Here is a 19,746-nt window from a genome sequence, read left to right on the forward strand (position 1 = left end):
CAGCTCACCTGTCTCACCACCAGCCACCGGTTCCGTGCTCACCATGAGATTGATGGTTGAACTAGAAGCCGACCTTGCTTGTAGAGAGGGAAGCTGAACTTTCTCTAGAAAAGAAAACAAGTGCAACCAGTAGGAAACCCAGAAGCTAAAGGGCTTAGGAATTCTCAGGGACCGAGGCAAGCAGCCTTTCCAGGTGGAAGACCTGCCAAGTCTCTATAGACACTAAGGACGTCTGTCGTCAGCAAGTTCCACTCATCTCAACAAGCAAATGGAGGAAATCTCTAAAAATTTCCCACATAACCACTTCTGCTTCCATCCATGAAAAAAGAGACCTGGGGTTGAAGGGTCTTTGCACTCCTATCTTCATGGATTACATGGTGACTGCTGGGAATTCCCTTTCCTCAGGCAGAGTTCCTTGATCTTAGTGACACTGACCCCAGGGAAAGGAATGGGGACCCCTTTGCATCCCAGGAGAAGCATGGGTCAACAAGAAGGGGGTTGGGGGAATCTGGGAGAACCCTGAAAGGTCAGGGCTGTGAATAATAACAGAGACTAGAATGCATACAAGAGTAGGTCTCAGGTCTTGGTGCCACAAAGGAGCCAGAGGGACAATAGGACACAGAGGGCAGAGCCATAGAGGGCAGACCCCAGCATGGTGAACTAGGGAGGGGCACGCTGAGCCCCATTGCACAGTGGCCATAGACATCCCTTGGCCTTGGGGTGATAAGATTGCACGGACTCGGTGACTCTGAGGAGCCAGAGTCTCGGTGGTACTCTGCTCACTTAACATGGAGACATACTTCAGAAACATGGTCATGGAGGGGGGTCGAGACCCCAGCCAGGACCCATGAACCTACTTCATTCTCTCAGAGTAGGGGCTGCCCTTGGGCCAGATGGCTCTGGCTTCCTCCATGAAGTATCCCGGGACCCCAAGGGCAGGGCAACAGTTCCCAAGGAACCTCACCTTCCGTTGTGTTAATTTCTGAACCTGGGCATACCCCAAACACACCCAGGATTTGCTCTAACCTTGTTATTTCAGATTCAGTGAATCAGAATTGTCCCCTTTATGTCCTGTTTGATGTTGCACATGGAAATCGGGGACCGAGTGTTCCGGGCTGACCGTGTACTCACTTGTGCTGAAGCTTCCTTGGTAGGTGGCTCTGACCTGTGACTTCAAGTAGCAGACCACAGCTACGTGATACGTGTGGCCGGCAAGCAGGCCCCCGATGGCACGCTCTGTCACCGACAGGTTCTGCCGCAGCACCAGGGACTGGTCATGGGCCGACGTGACGGTGAGGTCATAAAAGTAAGGGCTGGGGGGCTCGGGCCTCTCCCAGCGGAGCCTGGCGCTGTTCTCGGTGATGTCGGACACCTGGACCTCTCGGGATGCCTTCACTGAAAGACAGGTGAAGCACAGTACAGAGATAAAGCTTAAAGCCCCACATGACTGTGACACACAGGCAACAGACAGCAATGGAAAGAGATGAATCGGCAGGCAACAGAACAGAAATTTAGGTGAGCAGGGCACCAATTTCTTGTTCGAGCTCCCCAGGAACATGAGTGTTGGAAGCTACCAACATCCATGAAAAGTGGAATGCATCCTCTCATTATTTCTCAGCAAGGTACAGATCTATTCCTTTTCTACTGAGCATCGCTCCTGTTCAGGAAAGACTTTGAAAAGACACGGGCAAGCATTCAAGACAGAATGAGTCCCATCATTTAAAATGCACAAAGTCACGAAACTTTAGGACATGAACGGAAATTCTTTTTAAGGAATCCTCGCTTCCTGTCTGATCATCGAAGGAAGACAATTTCCACCTTTTCACAAACATAGACATTCTGCCTTCACCTTTCCGTATGGTTTATGGCTCTCTAGTATATTCCCGCATCCGGAGGAAAGAACAAAATAACTAACTCTGAGTCTCTGGAAGCCCACCCATCCTCATATCTAACTCCATCTAGAAAATGTTTCCCCCATGGACAGCATTAGCACATATTCAGTCTCGGGCGGGAAGGGTCTGAGCTGCCGGTCAGCTCAACGGAGCACCCCACAATTCCCACAGTGTGCTGCATGGGACTTTCCTGTAGGAATGTGCTTCTGCCCCACTCGGAGGCAGGGTCTGGGGCTTGGCCTGCGCAGGGGGGAAAGAGGCAGCAGAAGGTGGGAGACTCATCCCACCTGCTCTTTGTGTGGAGCTCATGAGCCTCAGAGAGGAAGAGAAAAACTGCTTTCTAACAGGAAAAAAACAAAAACAAAAAAAAACAATGTTTTGATCATTGTGTGCTCTGACCAGCGCCTTCTCAAGTTCATCATCTAGAGGTACAAATCCTGGATCAATGACTGCATTTCACTTGATTTATAAACAGGTTTCAGGGGGCATGCCGTGAACACAGGAAACGAGGATGTCCCTCGCTGGCAGCCCTGAGCATGCTTTCTTACCTGCAGGCTTAGCAGAGACTGGTTTGGTGGCTGCCGGTTTGGCTGCCTGGGGCTTGGGGGTCTCAGGCTTGGTGGCCACTGGTCTGGCTATAGTGGGGGGGCCTTACAGCAGCTGGCTTTGGGGCCACTGACTTTGCGGCCGCCAGCTTTGAGGCCACTGCAGGTTTGACTGTGGCTGTCTTGGTGGTCTCGGGTTTGGTGGCCACGGGCCTCGAGGCCACAGGTCTCACAGCAGGTGGTTTGGGTGGGGCTGGCTTTGCGGCAGCCGGCTTTGAGGCGGGTAGGTTTACCACGGTCACTGGCTTTGTCGTGGTGGTCACCGGCTTGGTTGTGGTGGTCACTGGTTCTGTGGTGGTCACTGGCTTTGTGGTGGTCACTAGTTTGGATGTAGGACTTGAAGTTACATTATTCGGGATATTTCTGTTAAAACAAATTAAATACCATTTCAATCCATACATAGTTTTGCCTGCTCTCTAAAATTTACAAAAACATAATTCCCACGAGTTACATGAACTTTGCTGCTTTATCAAAACGCATGCAGTAGTTTTTATGTTTTACGGATAATATCGCGTACATTAAATTCCTTCCTTTTAGAATCTGTGACATGGAAACAATATTGAAATGCATATAAAGTAATAGAATCATTAAAAATGAAGGCTATATATTGTACTATAAATATACCTGATATCTTGCTTTTAATTTATGAGACATAATAAATACTATGTTATTATCATTAACAATAATAATTTTTAAAATTGACCAACTGAAGCATATACACCAAAAATTAAACAAAACCAGTTAATAGCTACTCTCATTCTAAGAAAGTATCCACACAACAAAATGCCGCATTGAGCTCCAAGTGATTAAGTCAGCAAGTGCTTCCCTTCCCAGAGCTTACTGTGTATATTTGTTTACATTATTTTGCAGGTGTTGTGGTATTTTTCACAATTTTTTGATCTATTACAAATCCCTGAAAAGCACAGCCACATAATCAGATACAACAGCCCAGACCCAGGTGTCCTTCAGTCATTGTCCGGAGACAGACTCTCACTGATTCTTTGTCGGCCACTGCTCTAAGGCCCAAGCAGCCTATGTCCAAGCTGATGTCCTACAACTTCAAACACTAGGTTATAGTGTTCATCCTATTTTCCTGAAGATAAGGTGGAAGACGGTTCAGAGAGTGTTTGAGAGAAAATCACAAAGATAATGAAGACCAGGAAGAGAGCTTCTGGACCTGGACAAGCAGGACCCAGCTCACAGAACCCTCAGTGGCGATAGTCAGTCTGCTCAGCTGAGCACGGAGCCTGCCTTCAAGGACAAGGGCAAGAGCTGGAAGATTTCAGGGGTGAGAGATGGAGGTGAACTCTCTGTCCCCACTCTGGAGGTCAAGCCAGGAATAAGTCCCACACTAGTTTGTCAAGGATGTCAAGTCCACATCCTCCGGGTGCTACGGTCAGAAAGATCTCCTACCTAGCAGGCATGACAGTCTGTGGCACTCCCTTGAGGTGGACAAACTGCTGGCACATTGTCTGGGCTCAGTTCCAGCCACCATGTCCCCGTCACCTCGCCCTATGTCACACGGCCACACAGCCCACCTCTCCACGCTGGAGTTGGTACCACAGATGGAGCTGGGCCAGCATTCCTGTGGGTACAAGTTCCCCAGCCCGCACCCTCTCGTTGGCTTTCTCAGGAGAACACGTGCATTGCCTCCCAGTGTTACCACCATCACCTGTGTTATTGTAACATTAATCATTTTAAGATTTGGAGCCCATTTTTTGGTTAATGTAGTTCAATCCTTCTGTAGGATCGATACCAGGTGTAGTGGGCTATTTCACCACATGGCCCCAATTTCCCACCCCTTCTGCCCCCATGCCCTTCACAATTGGCTACGACAAGGCCTCCCACTGAGTCAAGCCCCCAACTCTTGAATCTACCCAGGCTGGCTGTTGGACGTACACTGACCAATGGAATATGGCAGAAGTACCAGTGTGCTGGCTCCAGCCCAGGCCTCAAGAGGCCTCGTGCCATCTGACTTCTCTTATGGAACCTCGCCCATCCACCTGGAAGCAAACCCCCAACCTACCCTCCTGGAGAAGGAGAGGCCACATAGAGCAGAGGGAAGCCAACCAGCTGAGACCATCAGGACCCCCATCCACAGCAGGCAGGCTGCTGACCACAGACAAAGAAGTGAGCCCAGCCAAGGCCAGAAGACTGTCCAGCTGAGCCCAAGAAAAACGGCTAACCCACAGAACTACAGATTAAATAAATAGTTGCTTTCAGCCATTAAGTTTTGGGGAGTTTGGTCTGCAACCAAAGCAAATGGATACAACAGGTTGGAAAGAATGTTCCACATGACCTTTAGGAAGTCACATTTTCTGGATTTCATTGTCTTTACCCATAAGGTTAGGCATTGTCTAAGGAACTTCTGCATTCTCTCTACACTGTACTTTTCACGACAATTATTATGATACTTACAATTGTTTGTGACCGAATTTCACAGGGTTCTTAATTGACAGTTGGTCCCCTTGGAACCAATCACACTCTTTCCTGATATCTGGGGACAAGTAAAAAGCATTTTCACCTGGAAAGAAACAGAAAAAAATTTTTTTAAGATTTCTTTTAATTTATTTTTTATTTTCAGCATAACAGTATTCATTGTTTTTGCACCACACCCAGTGCTCCATGCAATCCGTGCCCTCTATAATACCCACCACCTGGTACCCCGACCTCCCACCCCCCACCCCTTCAAAACCCTCAGATAGTTTTTCAGAGTCCATAGTCTCTCATGGTTCACCTCCCCTTCCAATTTCCCCCAACTCCCTTCTCCTCTCTATCTCCCCATGTCCTCCATGCTATTTTTTACTTATCTGACAGAGAGCCTGACATGGGGTTCAATCCCAGGACCCTGGGCAGGGATCATGACCTGAGCCAAAGGCAGACGCTTAATGAACTGAGCCACCCAGGAGCCCCAGGAGAAAAAAAATTAAATGCACATGAGTCCCATGCAAATTAAAATTAATCTGCTAATGAGTTAAATGGATCACACAGCAGGTAGTCCATAAATATTTGTTAAATTAATTCATTCCTCCAGACAAGCTACATTTAGTAAATTTGAACATTAAGCACCATGGTCCTTGACCCATAAAACATCTCAAGCCAAAATCTTCTGTTTGGCAATATTTGGGTGATTGGATTGAAGAAAATATTTACCCCATGTTAGGAGGAGACAAGAATAGAAGAAAAATCAAACACAGAGTTGAAAAAGTTCCAAGCCCTTGAACATTAAATGGTAACCAAATTACTTCTTCTGTTTTCTCAATGTTGTGTTTAATACAATTGTTTTTAATCTTCGAAAGGTAGTGACAGTGGCCCCGGGGTGAACTTGCTGCCTCACTTTCACTTCATGTTTTTTCTCTAATGCTTTTGAGGGACAGACCTTCACAAATGTGAACACAGTTTTCATTGGCCTCACCTTTACCGTGAGTAATAAACTCTCTGTACATACATGTTCCTTCCTAACTTCTAGAGCTCCCTCAGAAGTTAGATACATTCCCATGCTGCCTTGGGGCTGGCTATGTACTGTGCTGGGCCCTGGAGCACAGGAAAATAAATCAATGCATCTCCTCAAGAACCATCCAGTCTACTGGGAACATAGGCTACGAAGGAATAACAGCAGGCCACGGAATAGATAAGTAGTTAGTGCCCAGGTTAAGGATGACAAAGCCTTGGGAGTGGGGAGCATTCATGGTGAGTAGGGGCAGCTAGGGATTTGCTTTGAAGATGAATGTAGGTTTGTCACTAAAGTGGGGAGGAGAGTCACACCAGCATAGGTCCAGGGTTTCCAAGTGTGGGGGTTGTGGCTAAGCCCAGATCAACCCAAGACCTTTGAGGAACTTCCCCACTTAAATGACATCATGCACAATGTGCACTTGACCCATGTTCACTCTCAGGAGCAGAGTGTCTATGGCTGAGAGATGCCAGTCCAATTTGGTTGAAAAATGAGTGAACAAGGACAGGATTTCCATGTGTTCACAGCCAACCTGGCTTCTAAAGGCTGCCTGTGACATGGAAGGTGTCAATACGTATGTGTTGAATGAATGAACAAGTCAGCGTCAGTACACCAGACACCTTCTCCATAGCCTCATGTCCCAGAGAGCCCAAGGCTATGAGCTGGCAGAAAGCCCTGGACCAGCCCACACTGTCTGATGTAGGACTTACTGCTGACAAAGGATGGTAACAACCTCCCAAAGCGCATCAGAGGCTCTTCATTGAGTTCAGTTGACTTATCCAGTAGTTTGAAGAAGACGTCATTTGGCTCGCTGGCAAAGCCGTATACCTCCTTGATGTTCACCTTCCTGCCAATGCTGAGAATCACGAAGAAGTAACCCTTGCATTTGGCCTGCAAGATGACCCTCTGGGCCTCTTCCAGCTGCTCCTTCTCCACCTCACCCGTCAGCATCAGAACCATGATCTTCAGGTCCCGTGGGTTGGGGGCACTTTCAAAGACGTTCTCTATGGTGTATTCAATGGCACTGCCCAGGTCCCTGGTCCCCTGCAGCTGTGTCATTCTTCTGTGGAGAAAGTCCACCAGTTTCTCCTTGGAGCTGTAGTCAGTCAGGGAGAATTCCACCTTCACGGGCGGCACGCTGGCGTTCCCCACAGACTCATACGGTGCATGCTGCACAACGGCTACCCTGGTGAAGTGCTGGGAGGCCTTGGGGTCTGGGCTGAGGTCCAGCTGTCTGACCAGGTACCCTATGTACTTCCTCATTTCATTGAACTGGAACAGAGTGGTGGACTCAGAGCTATCTAGGATGAAAGCCATGTCAATGTCTGCATCGCTTCCGGCCGCTCGCCTGTCTCTGAAGGAAGGCCTCCAACTGCCAAATCCACAGGATGGGTCAATGTTGCAGATGTCTAGAAAGAAGCATGGAAACCCATTTATTCTGTGACTCCCACAGCAAGATATTGTACATCAGTGTGCTGAGAGTCAGGGGTAATTAAAATCGTCACATAATATAGAAGCCCATTTGTAGCTTGATGCCATTTTGTGGCCAGATTTCAGTTCTCATCATCTAACCCTAAATGAAACAAATCAGGAAGCTAAAGTCCTTGTTAGTACACTATGGGATTGACATCAGAAGAAGAGGAAGAGGAGGAAGAGGTGGAGGAGGAGAAGAAGAAGAAGGGGGAGGAGAGGAAGAAGGATGAGGAGGAAGAGGAGGAGGAGAAGTCGAAGAAGAGGAGGAGGAAGAGAAAGGAGAAAAAGGAGAAGCAGAAGAAGGAGGAGGAGGCGAGGGAAGGAGGAGGAAGAGGAAGAGGAGGAGGAGGAGTGGGAGGTGGGGGGAGACACAGAGAAAGGAGGGGGAGGGGAAGGACAGAGGAGGAAGAAGAAGGAAAAAAAGAAGAGAAGAGGAGAGGAGAGAGGAAGGGGAAGGGAGGACAGGAAAGGAAAGGAAAGGAAACGATTTCTTTGCCACTCTCTGAAGAAATGTGTTCCAGAAAGTCACAAAGACCAACAATTGAAATCTGAACTCTAAGGTCAAACTGTAAACAAAGCTGACTTTTTCCTTTATTTCCTATAAAATTAATCACTCCCTAACAGAGAGAAGCTCTGTTTGAGGGGATCCACTCTAAATATGGAAGTTACCTATATAGGAATTACACTGGTCAACGTGCGGCTCTGTGAAGCTTCACTTAACACAACCCCTCTCCATAAATGGCAACTCTCCATTCAAGAGCCGCTCTATGGATAGCACGCTTTGTAACAGATTTCCTGTTAGAGAAGCCCCTTACCCAGGCAAACATGACACGTGAGGACGTTCTTCAGGAAGTCCGTGAGATCTCTCCTAGCGGGGAGGACGAGTGCATGTCCCACCGCTGTGTTATTGATCTGTTGAAACAGAAGGAAATGGCTGGTAGGAGTGTCCACGGTAAGGAACTACTTGAAATGGAGCTCAGGAAGATAATGGAGCTCAGAAAAATAAACCCCCCAACAGATTCAGTATCCTTTCGGGGGTTTTCTTGGTACCCTTGATACTTTATCAGTATCCTCTCGGGGGTTTTCTTAGGAAGGAGCTACTGAGCTTAATAGGAAAACACAGGTTTTCTTCTGTACAGATGAGCTACAGTTCAAATCCCACTGCTGCCCTTTCTGTCAGGCCTGGAAGAAAATCATTTAACCTGCCTGGGGTCCAGTTTCCTCAGCTGCAAAACGGGGATGATGGTAAACTTCTTCTAGGGGATAATGGGAACATGGGTGATATGGCTATTTTCAGCAGCAGTTCCAGCCACGGACAAAGGGTAGCTCCATCCTCTCCGGCTCTCCCAGGTCCAGAAAAGGATATAACGGCAAAGCAAATAATAAAGTCACTTCTAGAAGATTCAAGAAGCCCTGCTCATCATCGTGGTGCCTAGTACAACATCACTAAGTAGTTATTTAGTAAACAATTAAATTTAATTAATGAATGATTAATTGACTTTTCTAACTTGCTGAAACAGTGCGGTCAAGAGCCATGTGGTTCTGGGTCCCTCAGCCCCTGTGAGGGAAAGTTTACATAAATGAGCTCTCTTACAAGGGAAGACAGCTGGCAACCACAGCTGGCTTCCCAAGCTCAGTGCTCTGGGCTCAAGACAGCCTGTGGTTTGGCAGAAGAAGCCCCAAGAGATGGCACCAATGTCCAGACTGTCTTTCACTGACATAGGCAGTGGTAGGACCATAGAAACCCCAGTCTGGGAGGAAATATGCTAGAGACCATCCCACCACACCCCACCTTTCACTGACAAGAAATCTAAGACCCAGGCAGGTTAAGTGACATGACCATATTATTTGTGGTGACTTGAAGCTACAAAGTGTGTGTGAGGCCGGGAGGAGGCGGTTAACGGATCTAGGTCTCTTTCCCATCATGCGCACCCCCCCCCGCCACTTATCTTGAGCAATGCTTCCAGAATTGGCACTGAATAAATATTAATTGATTCATTTGCCAATTACTATAGCAATTATTTCTATTGTTATAATAATTAAACAAGTTAATGACAAGGGAGCACTTTGTAGCTTCACAGTGAAGGCTAAGCCTTGGCCGCCATCCAGGCTGAGGAAAGGTTTGAAGAGGGGCATAGATGGGGTGCTAGAGTCATTGATGTTGAAGGGAGATCACACTAGAAAACTGTAGGCCTCAGGGTCAGCCCTGGGAGATGCTCCTCCAGCATGTGAGGAGGGACACAGTGGGAATAAATCACAGGCATCTGGATGTTGCCCTACCGCCAGCCCCACTGGCTGTCCTGGAAATCTCACTCAAGTAGTTGCCAATCACAACAACCTCATCCAGGAGCTTTGGGAAATTCCTCATGAACTCCTCAAGGAGACACATATGGGTCTGAGAACCTTCTCGGGGCCCAAGAAGAACAGAGGGAGGTGCCAAGGACACACACAGGGCACAGACCTGTAACGCATTGATGAGCTGCCGGTCCTCCTGGCTCGTGAGGAACAAGGGTGTGATTCCTGCATCTGAAAGCTTCAGCACGGCCTCCCTGAGCTGTTGGGATGCCTTTGTGGGCTTATTGCTGAAGAAAACAGCCACCTTCCTCATCAGGAATCCATTCCTCACGCGCTTAAATGTGTTCCTGGCCACGAAGGACATGGCTGTTTCCAGACTCTGTTGCTTGGATGTCAGAGCCACCTGAAGGTTCTTGATCTTGTCCAGGAGGACCGACTTCTTCTTGGAGTCAGCAAACCGGATCTCCGTGGTCACCTCGTTGTTGTAGGTGACCACAGCCACACGTGCCCCCCGCGGGCAGTTGCTCTCAGCAATGGTCAGGTCACCCACAATCTTCAGGAGCACATCCCTCATCCGGCTAAATGTGTCTTGGGTGACACCCTCTGAGGTGTCTAAAGCAAAGGCCAGCTCCGTCGGGAAGACGGGACATTCCAGGGGCCCTGCAGGGAGTGGGGATTTTCAAAGACAAATCTGACTTACTGGAAAAAGGGCTCTTCTTTCTGCAGGAGGAAGTCAAACGGCTGAAATCAACTTACCATAGCAGCAAGCTATAAAAGAGAGGAAGAGAGGAGTGAAACATGTTTACTGTGTCAGAATTTCAAATGTAAAATACAGAAGCGTGTCATGGACAACAGAGAATCAGGTACTTACGGCATTTATCTTTGATGCTCTGGACAAGGGCACATTGCTTTAAAAGGAAAGGAAAGAAGTGTGAGGGGGTGGACAAAAGACTTACAATGCAATGACTGGAGCTGTATGCATGCAACTTACATCCATGGAGTCCCCTCTGTTGCCTTTGGGACCCTGTGAAACAAGGAAGGAAAGGATGAGAAGCCAGGCAGATGGGCGGGACCACCAGTGCAAAGGAACCACCCTCCAATCCCAGAAATAGAACAAAGGAAGCAAATGTAGACCTTGGCAGACCTTGAAACTTCCCAGGCTCTCCCTATAAATTTGATTTTATTGCCCAAGGAGTAAAAGAGAGACAACTTTGAGGGCAAAAGTGTTTCTCTTGCAAGATAAGTAGTTCTACATTTTGGAAACCTGGAAGCTGAAGAAAAATCAAAGGGATCGCACACTTAGGCTTAAGTCTCAACACAGAATGGACAGTGAGGAGTCACTTAGCTAACCCTCAGCTTCAGGCAGATTCCACCCCAGTCAAAGGAGCTCTGAGGATAGACCCACAGCGACGCTCAGCTTCTCGTCCCAATATGTGGCTGTCCTGATGTCAAGCAGTCCTCTTGTGAGCCAGTCAGGTGTCTTCCCACAAGACAAGTGACTGCCTTACTTTTTCCCATTAAATGGTTCACGTTTAAAAGGCAGTAATCACCTGACTTGGCCTTCACCCAAGTTCAACCTGTCTTAGTCCCTCAACATTTCCTTGTAGGAGTGATTATCCATCATTCCTTGAACCTCATCAAATTTCATGTCGGGAGACAACACAGGGAGAGCTTCAAATAAGGAAACAAAGACATTCATAGTGAAGAGACATAGTGGAAAGGCTGCAGGTCACCCTCCAGTCCCCAGGTAGCCGGGCACTCGAGGTTTTTAAACCACAAATCTGAAGCTCTCCCAGGGATTTTATAAACCAAAGGAAGAAGTCTGCAAACCAACATCTGACATAAATTATACTAATTCTGCAAGATGTAACCCAAGAGGTATAAAACTTGTACTTTTTTTTTTTTTTGGTCCTGTACACAAACCTCAAACAAACCCACACCAGGAAATTATGAAGGCAAATTACAATATACCCTAGAGCACAAGGTTTCACAAGAAACTTCTTTTTAAAGTTTCTTGTAACTCTAAAATTCAAAAGCTCTTTTCTCTATTGTGGTATCAAAAGAAAAGTGGTTTATTTGGGGAAAAAAAAAAAGGCAGTAATGACAAAAATGCAGCAACCCGCTCTGTGAGGAGACGAGACAGTGGAAAGTTTATAAAGAGGCATGTGGAGAGCATCCCATTCCAGTGGCTTGATCAGAATTGGGTGGATACTCACAGATGGTCCTGGATAGCCAGGGTCTCCCTTCTGCCCCACTGCCCCTGGAGGTCCTGAATTTCCCTAGAAAGGGCAGAACAAACACTGCTCAGCTGTGGCAGAAGATTCCCAACTCCTGCAGTTGGCAGAGGTGGTGAAGGTAATCTAACGCTCATTCCCTTTCACCACGAGAACTCTCTCACCGTAAGATGCCTCCCCCAGAACCATTAATGAGGATGTACAAGAAACCAAAAAATGACAATTAATCAGGTCACTGTTCAGTGGAGACACCCAATCCAATGTTTTAAAACCCTACCTTCAATCTTAAAGGGTGTAATTTGACTCTTCATTGAGTAAATGAACAGGATAATACGATGGTTTTCACTAAAAATAACAGTCTCCCACATCTAGACCACAGTTTGTTAGGTCAGGACACAGTGCAATCTTAAGAGGATGAGTAAACATCCATTGAAGAGAGTCATTCAGAGCTAAAAGTAGCTTAAGGAAGAGGACTCTCATGATGGGGAGAGGGGGAGTGTGCCGTCTAGTGATCCCTGAGATGTGTTAGAGGAAGGGGTTCTTGGGACCTCCCCATAAGGACAGCATTGCTGAAGGAGGACAGTGCAGACAATCATGGAGGGTCCAGAAGACACTGGTCTAGGGCTTAGGATTCCTTTTCTTCTACCCTCTACTACCACTAGCCCCACTGCAGGAGAAGAGGGATAATCTTCACCTCACATGTTCTCATTCCCCACCTGCATCCAGGTGCAGACAGACTCACCCTTCGGCCTCTAATGCCTTTGGGTCCCACCGCTCCGCCTGTCCCTGGCTCACCAGGGGCACCCTGGGAAGAGAGCCAGAAAGAGATACATTAATATCTGAAACAGAGAGTCTAGATGAGGGTCTTGGGCATCTAGACCACACTTCCCAGGGAAGTCAAGTGGCTCACTCTGATTTACATTCTGCTGGGTTCCTAGTACACCTGTGTCCTTCGCAGAGTTGGCCTTAGCTTATTGAACCATATTGACAATATCATACAGATCCCAGCATTTTAAGTTTGCAAAGTACGTTACTGCCATGTCATTTCATTTAACCCTCACTGTCACCTCCATGTAACAGGGGAGGGAGTACCTCAGAGAGGTGGGGCCTTCCATGGGTCACTGGTTAAAAAGCGGCTGACCCAGCACTGATACCACGATATTCTGATTTTCAACCCATGATCGTACCAGACTCAGCTCCAAACAACGGTGATGTCCCACCACTAGGCAAGTATTTATTTTGCAAGTATTACCTTTGACCCTGGGTATCCAGGGAATCCTCTTTCTCCCTGTAAGAGATAAATAAATAACTCAATATTTGGTCCCAATTTAAAGGCATCTAAAATAAATTATTCTTGAGCAAGAAAAATATATCCCTGGAGTCATCAAGAGAAAAAATTCACGATATTACAATAAAATTTTGGGAAATAATTCTTTAAAAATACAAGCTGTCAGAAGTTCAAGAAATCTAGGAGGTACGTACTTTTTTGCCTCTGCGTCCTTCATTGCCAACCCCGTCTCTGCCATCATCACCCTGGGGGTGGAAAGAGAGCATTACTATGGGCCACCACGCTGGGCAAGGCACAACCACCTCTGTCTAGAGCCCTGAGCACAGTGTCCTTGGTTCCCTGAAGTGTTCCCAGATCAGGGAAGTGTTCCTGCTCCCACTCCATCCTCCAGGTGCAACAAGACAGAGTCTGTAAGTAAGCTTAATGGAGTCCTTGGGCAAAATGGTGCTGGTGTGGCACCACTGTAAAGAAAAATGGACAGCCACTGGGAAAGACAGCCCTTGGGCGAAGAATCAAAGACCCACTGAACTGAGACTCATAAGACATCCTGACTCTCTGCATCTAGGAATCTTTGATTCTCCTTCAAAGCAAAAACATGGGATTCAGTCTTTCATGCCTTCCCAAGTCCCCTAACCTGTCCCCTCCTCTGTAACCCCCTCCTCTTCTAGTAGTGCCACTAGTCTGTCTTCCTTCCAAACACCCTCCTCCTATGCTCTCAGATCTGCCCTGTCAACTCCCCCATGGAAGACTTTCAGAACTGGGCTCCATCAACTATTTCAAAAGAATCAGAAGATTGCATGTAAACTATACATTCATGTCCCTAAAACATATGTCGAGCATGGCTCTTAGTTCATTTACAGCTTTAAGCAAACATCAACAGCTGAAGAACCATGGCCTCAAAATGCATAGACACAGAATCAAGAAGAGATTTCCTTCAACGGTCTGAATAGATTTTAAAGTTTGATTCCCCACCCCACCCCCGCTCCTGAAACTAATAATAACAGAAATGGATCTTTTAAACTTCAGTTTCTTGTAGAGAAATTGCATACATGCAAAAAATATTTTAAAGTTTGGGATTATAAATCAGATAAATCTGGTCCATTTACAATGTTTAGGTACACCACCTCATTTTTTAAAAATTCTCCATGTTCTGTGGACATCTTTTCCCTGTAAAGGAAATGTATACTACAAAATTATTGTTACTGAGCAGATAGATTATCGTTATAGATTATTTTTAAATGATACTTCTAAATGAGTTATCAAAGTAATAACCTCTATTCCTAGATGTCTCATTCAATTTTAGTATATGTGCTGCCGAAGCGAGCACTAGATGTCTCATTCAAAGGCAATGGTTTCTCTCTGGATCAAGACCAACTCCATTTTAGCCAAAGGACATTTATTTCTTTGCAGGAAAGCTCTACCCAGTCATGGGCACAAACCATTTGCAGAACCGGAAATGAAGGTGGTTCAAGCTCCATTGTGTCCCCACATTCTTAGGGGAGAAAAGTGTCTTCACCCACTCCTCCTGATGAAATGTAACTTACTTGGAAATTGATTTGCTGTTTATAAGAAGGTTTCACTGTGTTCAATCAGATCCCCAAAGATACAAGAAGCAATGATCAAGTTTCCTCTATTCAGAACCAACCCGATTTGCAAGGATGAAGCCCAGCCCAGAGCAAGGTCCCCATCTACTCGCCTCCCACCTTTCAACGAAGGGTGAGCCACGGCATATCATGACCTTACCGTCTCCCCTCGGGGGCCCCGGCTCCCGACGCCTCCCTTTGGTCCTGGCTCTCCAGGCTCACCCTACACACAAGAAACAAAGCTGAGACAGCTGTGGGTCCAAGGCCAACTTAAAATGTGATTCCAAGCCCTTTGCGCTCTACACAATGCCGCAAGCTGCTAACTTCTAGATTCTGATAAAAATTATTTTTTAAATTGCAGTGTTAGTGTGCAGATTGGCAGAAAAGAATCCAGGAGAGCCTGTGCTTGCTCCTTGCATTAACCCAGCACAGGGACATGCTGGCGGGGAAACGAGAAGGAGAAACAGGGGGAAGAAAGTCAGTGGGCGCTGAATTCTGGGGGACACCCAGCCAACACCAGCAAGAGACCCAGAGATGACTGTGCATTCCCATGAACACATTTTCTTGACTGAGAAAATGCTGCCTTTTCAGACTGGTTCTGATAAACTGTGGTTTCTCTTCAGGCTTATGGAAAGTCTGTTCTCAGACAGCCTGCATAGAACAAGCGGCCATTATCCAAAACAGTCGGGGATTTGAGGCTCCTGGATTAGCTAAATATGGCCAGTGCTCTCCATGTGTGCACAGCCAGTGTTTAAAGAATGTGTGTTCAACGCAGCTCTGATGCAGTACTAAGCGCCTCTGGTCTGCCTATGGCGAGGAGCCACGTGCTGCCTCATGAAGAGATCAGAGAAACCCCAGCTGCTGACAGATCCTGGCCCCAAGACAGCCAGTCCGCTGAGTACAGCCTTCGTGTTTCCTTGAGCAGGGACGGGACAGGGATCCCCCCTGACCAAGCAGGCTGGCGACGGGGAAAGCTGGGTGCACGTGAGGCAGGGGGTGGGAGTTGGGAGCACAAGGACAGATGAGACAGAGGCTGCAGGGAGGGGGCTGTATGACTGGGGCTTGACCTCAGGAAATGAGCTCTACGTTTGTCAAGACAAACCTTCCTTCCCAGGGGACCGGTCCTGCCACGTTCTCCAGGAACACCCGCGGTCCCTCCGCTTCCCTGGAGCACAGGGAGAGGAGTCCATCAATGAAATATTTATGAAATGTACACACACCCCCACCAAGCCAAAGGGCCTGAGCCCTATATCCCATCCCGCCGCGCTAAGTGCCAACCATGGTGCTAGAGATCTGAATGCAAGCCCGTGGACAGGACTTGTGCAAATCTAAACCATCAGGGTGACCATGTGACACAAGTGTCCTCAAAAGGACCCATGCTGCTGTAACCACATACCCCAAGTCCCTGACTAGAGGGGCAGCACCCAGATTTCAACTGCCTTTTTTTCCCTTTGCACACCTCCATGCCAACACCTGTGTATACAGGTGTGGGGGTCCTGTGGACATGTATCCATTGAGGGAGCAAAAAAATAATGAGGAAACATAGCTCTAAAAATGGAGTGTGGCCTCCAGAGCCCAGAAATGACCAGAACAGACACGCCAACAAAAGAGGGGAGCAGCTACTGGTCACTGGTGACCCCTTGAAGAGCTTCACCATGCCCGCATTCCACCTTAAACTCGTGACTAATCAGAGCTTAGATAATGGGACCGAAACCACAGAAGCTCAGAAAATAGGTATATCTCAGATCGCAGATGGGGGAATGACTCTCCGCAAACAACGGCTCGCACAAAGTTCCTGCTTCGCTGTTTCAACCTTTGTTCACTCATGTTATGACAGGTCAGGTCTCTGCCAGTTTTTGGTAGCTCTGACTTTCCATAACAAATGCCAGGATACCCATCAGGCAGGAGGGATGCCGGAGTGTGTGTGCTGGGCGCCTGGTCCCCACTCAGCTCTGACACATGCCGCACACCGTCGCCAACCGCGGAGACGGAGGCTCATGCCTATGGCCGTGCAAATTTAAGGAACAGCTTCTGTGTTGAACCTGAGGCTGGGAGATGCCTTACACAAAATACCGAACCACAAGGCAATCTCTAGGGGCCACCTATGACACATTTTGGCATGTGCTGAGAATTTGGACAGATCTAGTTAGACCTTATGTTCTATCCTCAGACTTGGGAGATGCGGGACAGCCTCCCTCCGCTTACCACCCAGCTGGTCCAGGTTTGGAAGCAGCGGTACTGGGATTTAGAAGACCCTGGAGCAACAAGGAAAAGGGTCTCTTCTTCCCTCGGGGAAACTGGCCAGTCACTGTGAAGACTGAGGGTGACCCAGGGTCTGGGTGGCCAGCGAGGAGGCAAAGGAAGGTCCCGGGGACCTCAGCCTGTGCATCCCTGTGCTCTGCTTAGCTCAAGACAGGGCTGGGATCCAGCCGACTTACCCGAGGCCCAGAAATGCCCTGTTCACCGATCAGGCCTGGAGGACCTGTGGGACCAGGTGGACCCTGAAAAGTAAAAGGCCAACATAAGTGCTGCACGGAGGCGGTGTTCCGTGAGGAAGCTCAGGACCCAGAGGCCAGAGCCTTGCTTCTGCCGGACCAAAACCCTGCTAGCAACCACTCTTCAGTCTCGGCGAACAGCAATCCCAACCCAGGACACAAATGGGGAAGTGAGTTTAAAATACAAATGCAAGGGGTGCCCAGGTGGCTCAGTCAAGCATCGGACTCTTGATTTCAGCTTGGGTCATGATCTCAGGGTTGTGAGATCAAGCCCCATGTCAGGCTCCACACTCACTGCAGAGTCTGCTTGAGCTTCTCTCCTTCTCCCTCTTTCCCCAATTCTCCCCACCCTCCCCCTTCCCTTTAAAATAAGTAAATTACATATTTTTAAAAATGCCAAGGAACAGGAGTTCAAACAAAAGCTTATACGCAGATGTGCATAGCAGCACTATTCACAATTTCCAAAAGGTAGAAAGAGCCCAGGTGTCCACCTGCATAAACCAGTTGTGGTCTGTCCACACCGCAGAATATGACTCAGCCATGAGGAGGAAGGGCGCAGAGACACCTGCTACTACAATGGACGGACATCAAAAATATGATACCCAGGGAAGGAAGCCAGACAGGCCACAGAGAATGTGATTCCATTCCCACGAAATTTCCAGGAGAGAGAAATCCACAGAGACAGAAGGGAAATGAGAGGTTTCCAGCAGCTGGGGGAGGGGAGATGGGAGTGACTGCTTGACAGGGAGGGGACTCCTCTGGGGACAGTGAACCTGTTTGCAAACTATATAGAGCTGATGCTTGTACAACACTGTGAATGGACTACCCACCACCGATTGTTCACTTTACAAAGATTAATTTGCATTCAATTTTGTTAAACTGACTGTCACCTCATTTAAATATAAAAACAAATACCAGACATCTGGGAAAGCATCACAGGCACATGGCCTCGACGGGGGTACTGACCTGTGCGCCTCGGGTCCCCTGCTCTCCCACCGAGCCTGGCTGGCCGGGGCCGCCCTTGTTGCCCTTGGAAACAAAGGAAGATGGAGGGGAGAGGTCAGGGTGGTTTATGCCAATGTCAGCTGTGTGCTCCACCATCACATCTGGACAGGGGGACAGGCGAACAGCCCCACGCGGGGGGCAGGGGCCACTGGCACCGTGCCTCCAGGATGAGACACGACACCTTGCAGCCCGTGTCACTCTGCACTCTTATGATGGTTTCCCACTGTTTTCAACGTCTACTCAGGACGGCTTTGTGAAATGAGGAGTCCTGCCTGGCACAGGTGAACAGACAGACACAGTAAGATGCTAAAACTGGCCAAGGCCCAGACAAGCAGGCACGTTAAGGCTGAGGGATTCCCGGACACAGTGTCCTCCGTCTCTCGCCTCTATCTCTGCCCCTCGTCCTCACGACCACTCAGTTTCACGGGCCATTTAGAAGAGGCTCAACTTAAGGAGTTGGTGGAGAAAGTGGGGGCAGCTACCTGAGCTCTGTGCCTTGGTGGCCAAGGGACAATGTTTTTGGCCCCCTGGCTGGATTGCCTCCCTGCCCTTTGAAAGCACACGGTGAGTCCCAACATGACGGCAGAAAAGAGGCGCCAAGTGAGAGACCTACCTTAGCTCCCGCGGGTCCCCTTCGGCCAAAGCCACCCTGTGGAGAAGTCACAGAAACTGAAAGGGAGCCTGGGGATGGAGCCCGGGGCTCTCTGTGATGGGAGCCCCCGAGCACCAAATGCCAAAACTAGCCAGCCCAGGGCAAAGCACAAGAGACGCCCTCCCTCCGGCCCTCATCCCCACTCTCCACTCTTGCTTCCATGCAGCCCTGTTAACCAACCCAATGCAAGTTTTCACAGTTAACTTCAGACCTGCCAAGGAAAATAATGACTCGTTCTGGCTGCACGATCCCAGCCAGCTTCAAACAAGGATGTGAAATGGTAATGTCAACCTGTCCGCTTTACGATCATTTTCCTAACAGTGGGGAGACGTAATGAAATATGTTCATTCTAATGTCAGGGAGTCCCACACTCTCCAAATGCTCCTGGCCAAATATAACACACACCCCGTTAAGGAAAGCATCGGGAGTGCATGTATGTGGAACCTAAAAGCCCAACTGTATTTAGTCTGGGCTCGTGACTTGGCAACATCGCTCTGGATGCTCCAGGAGTGACCCTTAGTTCACATACATGTGGGCCTGCTGTGCTAAGTAATCCTTTAATCCCGACTTTGTGAGGCTTCCTCTCTCATGCAAAGGTTTAGGATGGGAATGCATGAAGGTCCTGGGTGTATCTCTGTGAGGTTAAGGGCTGGTATTCTGGATTCTGTAACACACCAGCTCACATTCTCCACTCCCAGTGGACCAGCCCAGAGATTTTCTGGGGTGATTGTTCTGCCATTAGTCACTGTGGTGGCAGCTCCTTTAATGGAAGA

At 48.2% G+C, this 19,746-nt stretch overlaps 1 protein-coding gene across 1 annotated transcript in view; it reads right to left on the minus strand.

Moving 5' to 3' along the window:
- The window catches only part of COL6A3 (collagen type VI alpha 3 chain), an 82,422-nt gene that overhangs the window by 13,323 nt on the left and 49,353 nt on the right, over nucleotides 1–19,746 (minus strand). Inside the window, 20 exon segments of the mRNA XM_032355273.1 lie at nucleotides 9–104; nucleotides 1,132–1,395; nucleotides 2,441–2,535; nucleotides 2,537–2,860; nucleotides 4,916–5,021; nucleotides 6,659–7,357; nucleotides 8,237–8,333; nucleotides 9,883–10,376; nucleotides 10,473–10,484; nucleotides 10,588–10,624; nucleotides 10,708–10,740; nucleotides 11,933–11,995; nucleotides 12,693–12,755; nucleotides 13,203–13,238; nucleotides 13,433–13,483; nucleotides 14,982–15,044; nucleotides 15,924–15,986; nucleotides 17,260–17,322; nucleotides 18,283–18,345; nucleotides 18,935–18,970. Of these exon segments, the coding sequence (XP_032211164.1) occupies nucleotides 9–104; nucleotides 1,132–1,395; nucleotides 2,441–2,535; nucleotides 2,537–2,860; nucleotides 4,916–5,021; nucleotides 6,659–7,357; nucleotides 8,237–8,333; nucleotides 9,883–10,376; nucleotides 10,473–10,484; nucleotides 10,588–10,624; nucleotides 10,708–10,740; nucleotides 11,933–11,995; nucleotides 12,693–12,755; nucleotides 13,203–13,238; nucleotides 13,433–13,483; nucleotides 14,982–15,044; nucleotides 15,924–15,986; nucleotides 17,260–17,322; nucleotides 18,283–18,345; nucleotides 18,935–18,970 (2,758 nt within the window).

Source organism: Mustela erminea, chromosome 8 (genome assembly GCF_009829155.1).
Source record: "Mustela erminea isolate mMusErm1 chromosome 8, mMusErm1.Pri, whole genome shotgun sequence".
NCBI classification, from domain to species: Eukaryota; Metazoa; Chordata; class Mammalia; order Carnivora; family Mustelidae; genus Mustela; species Mustela erminea.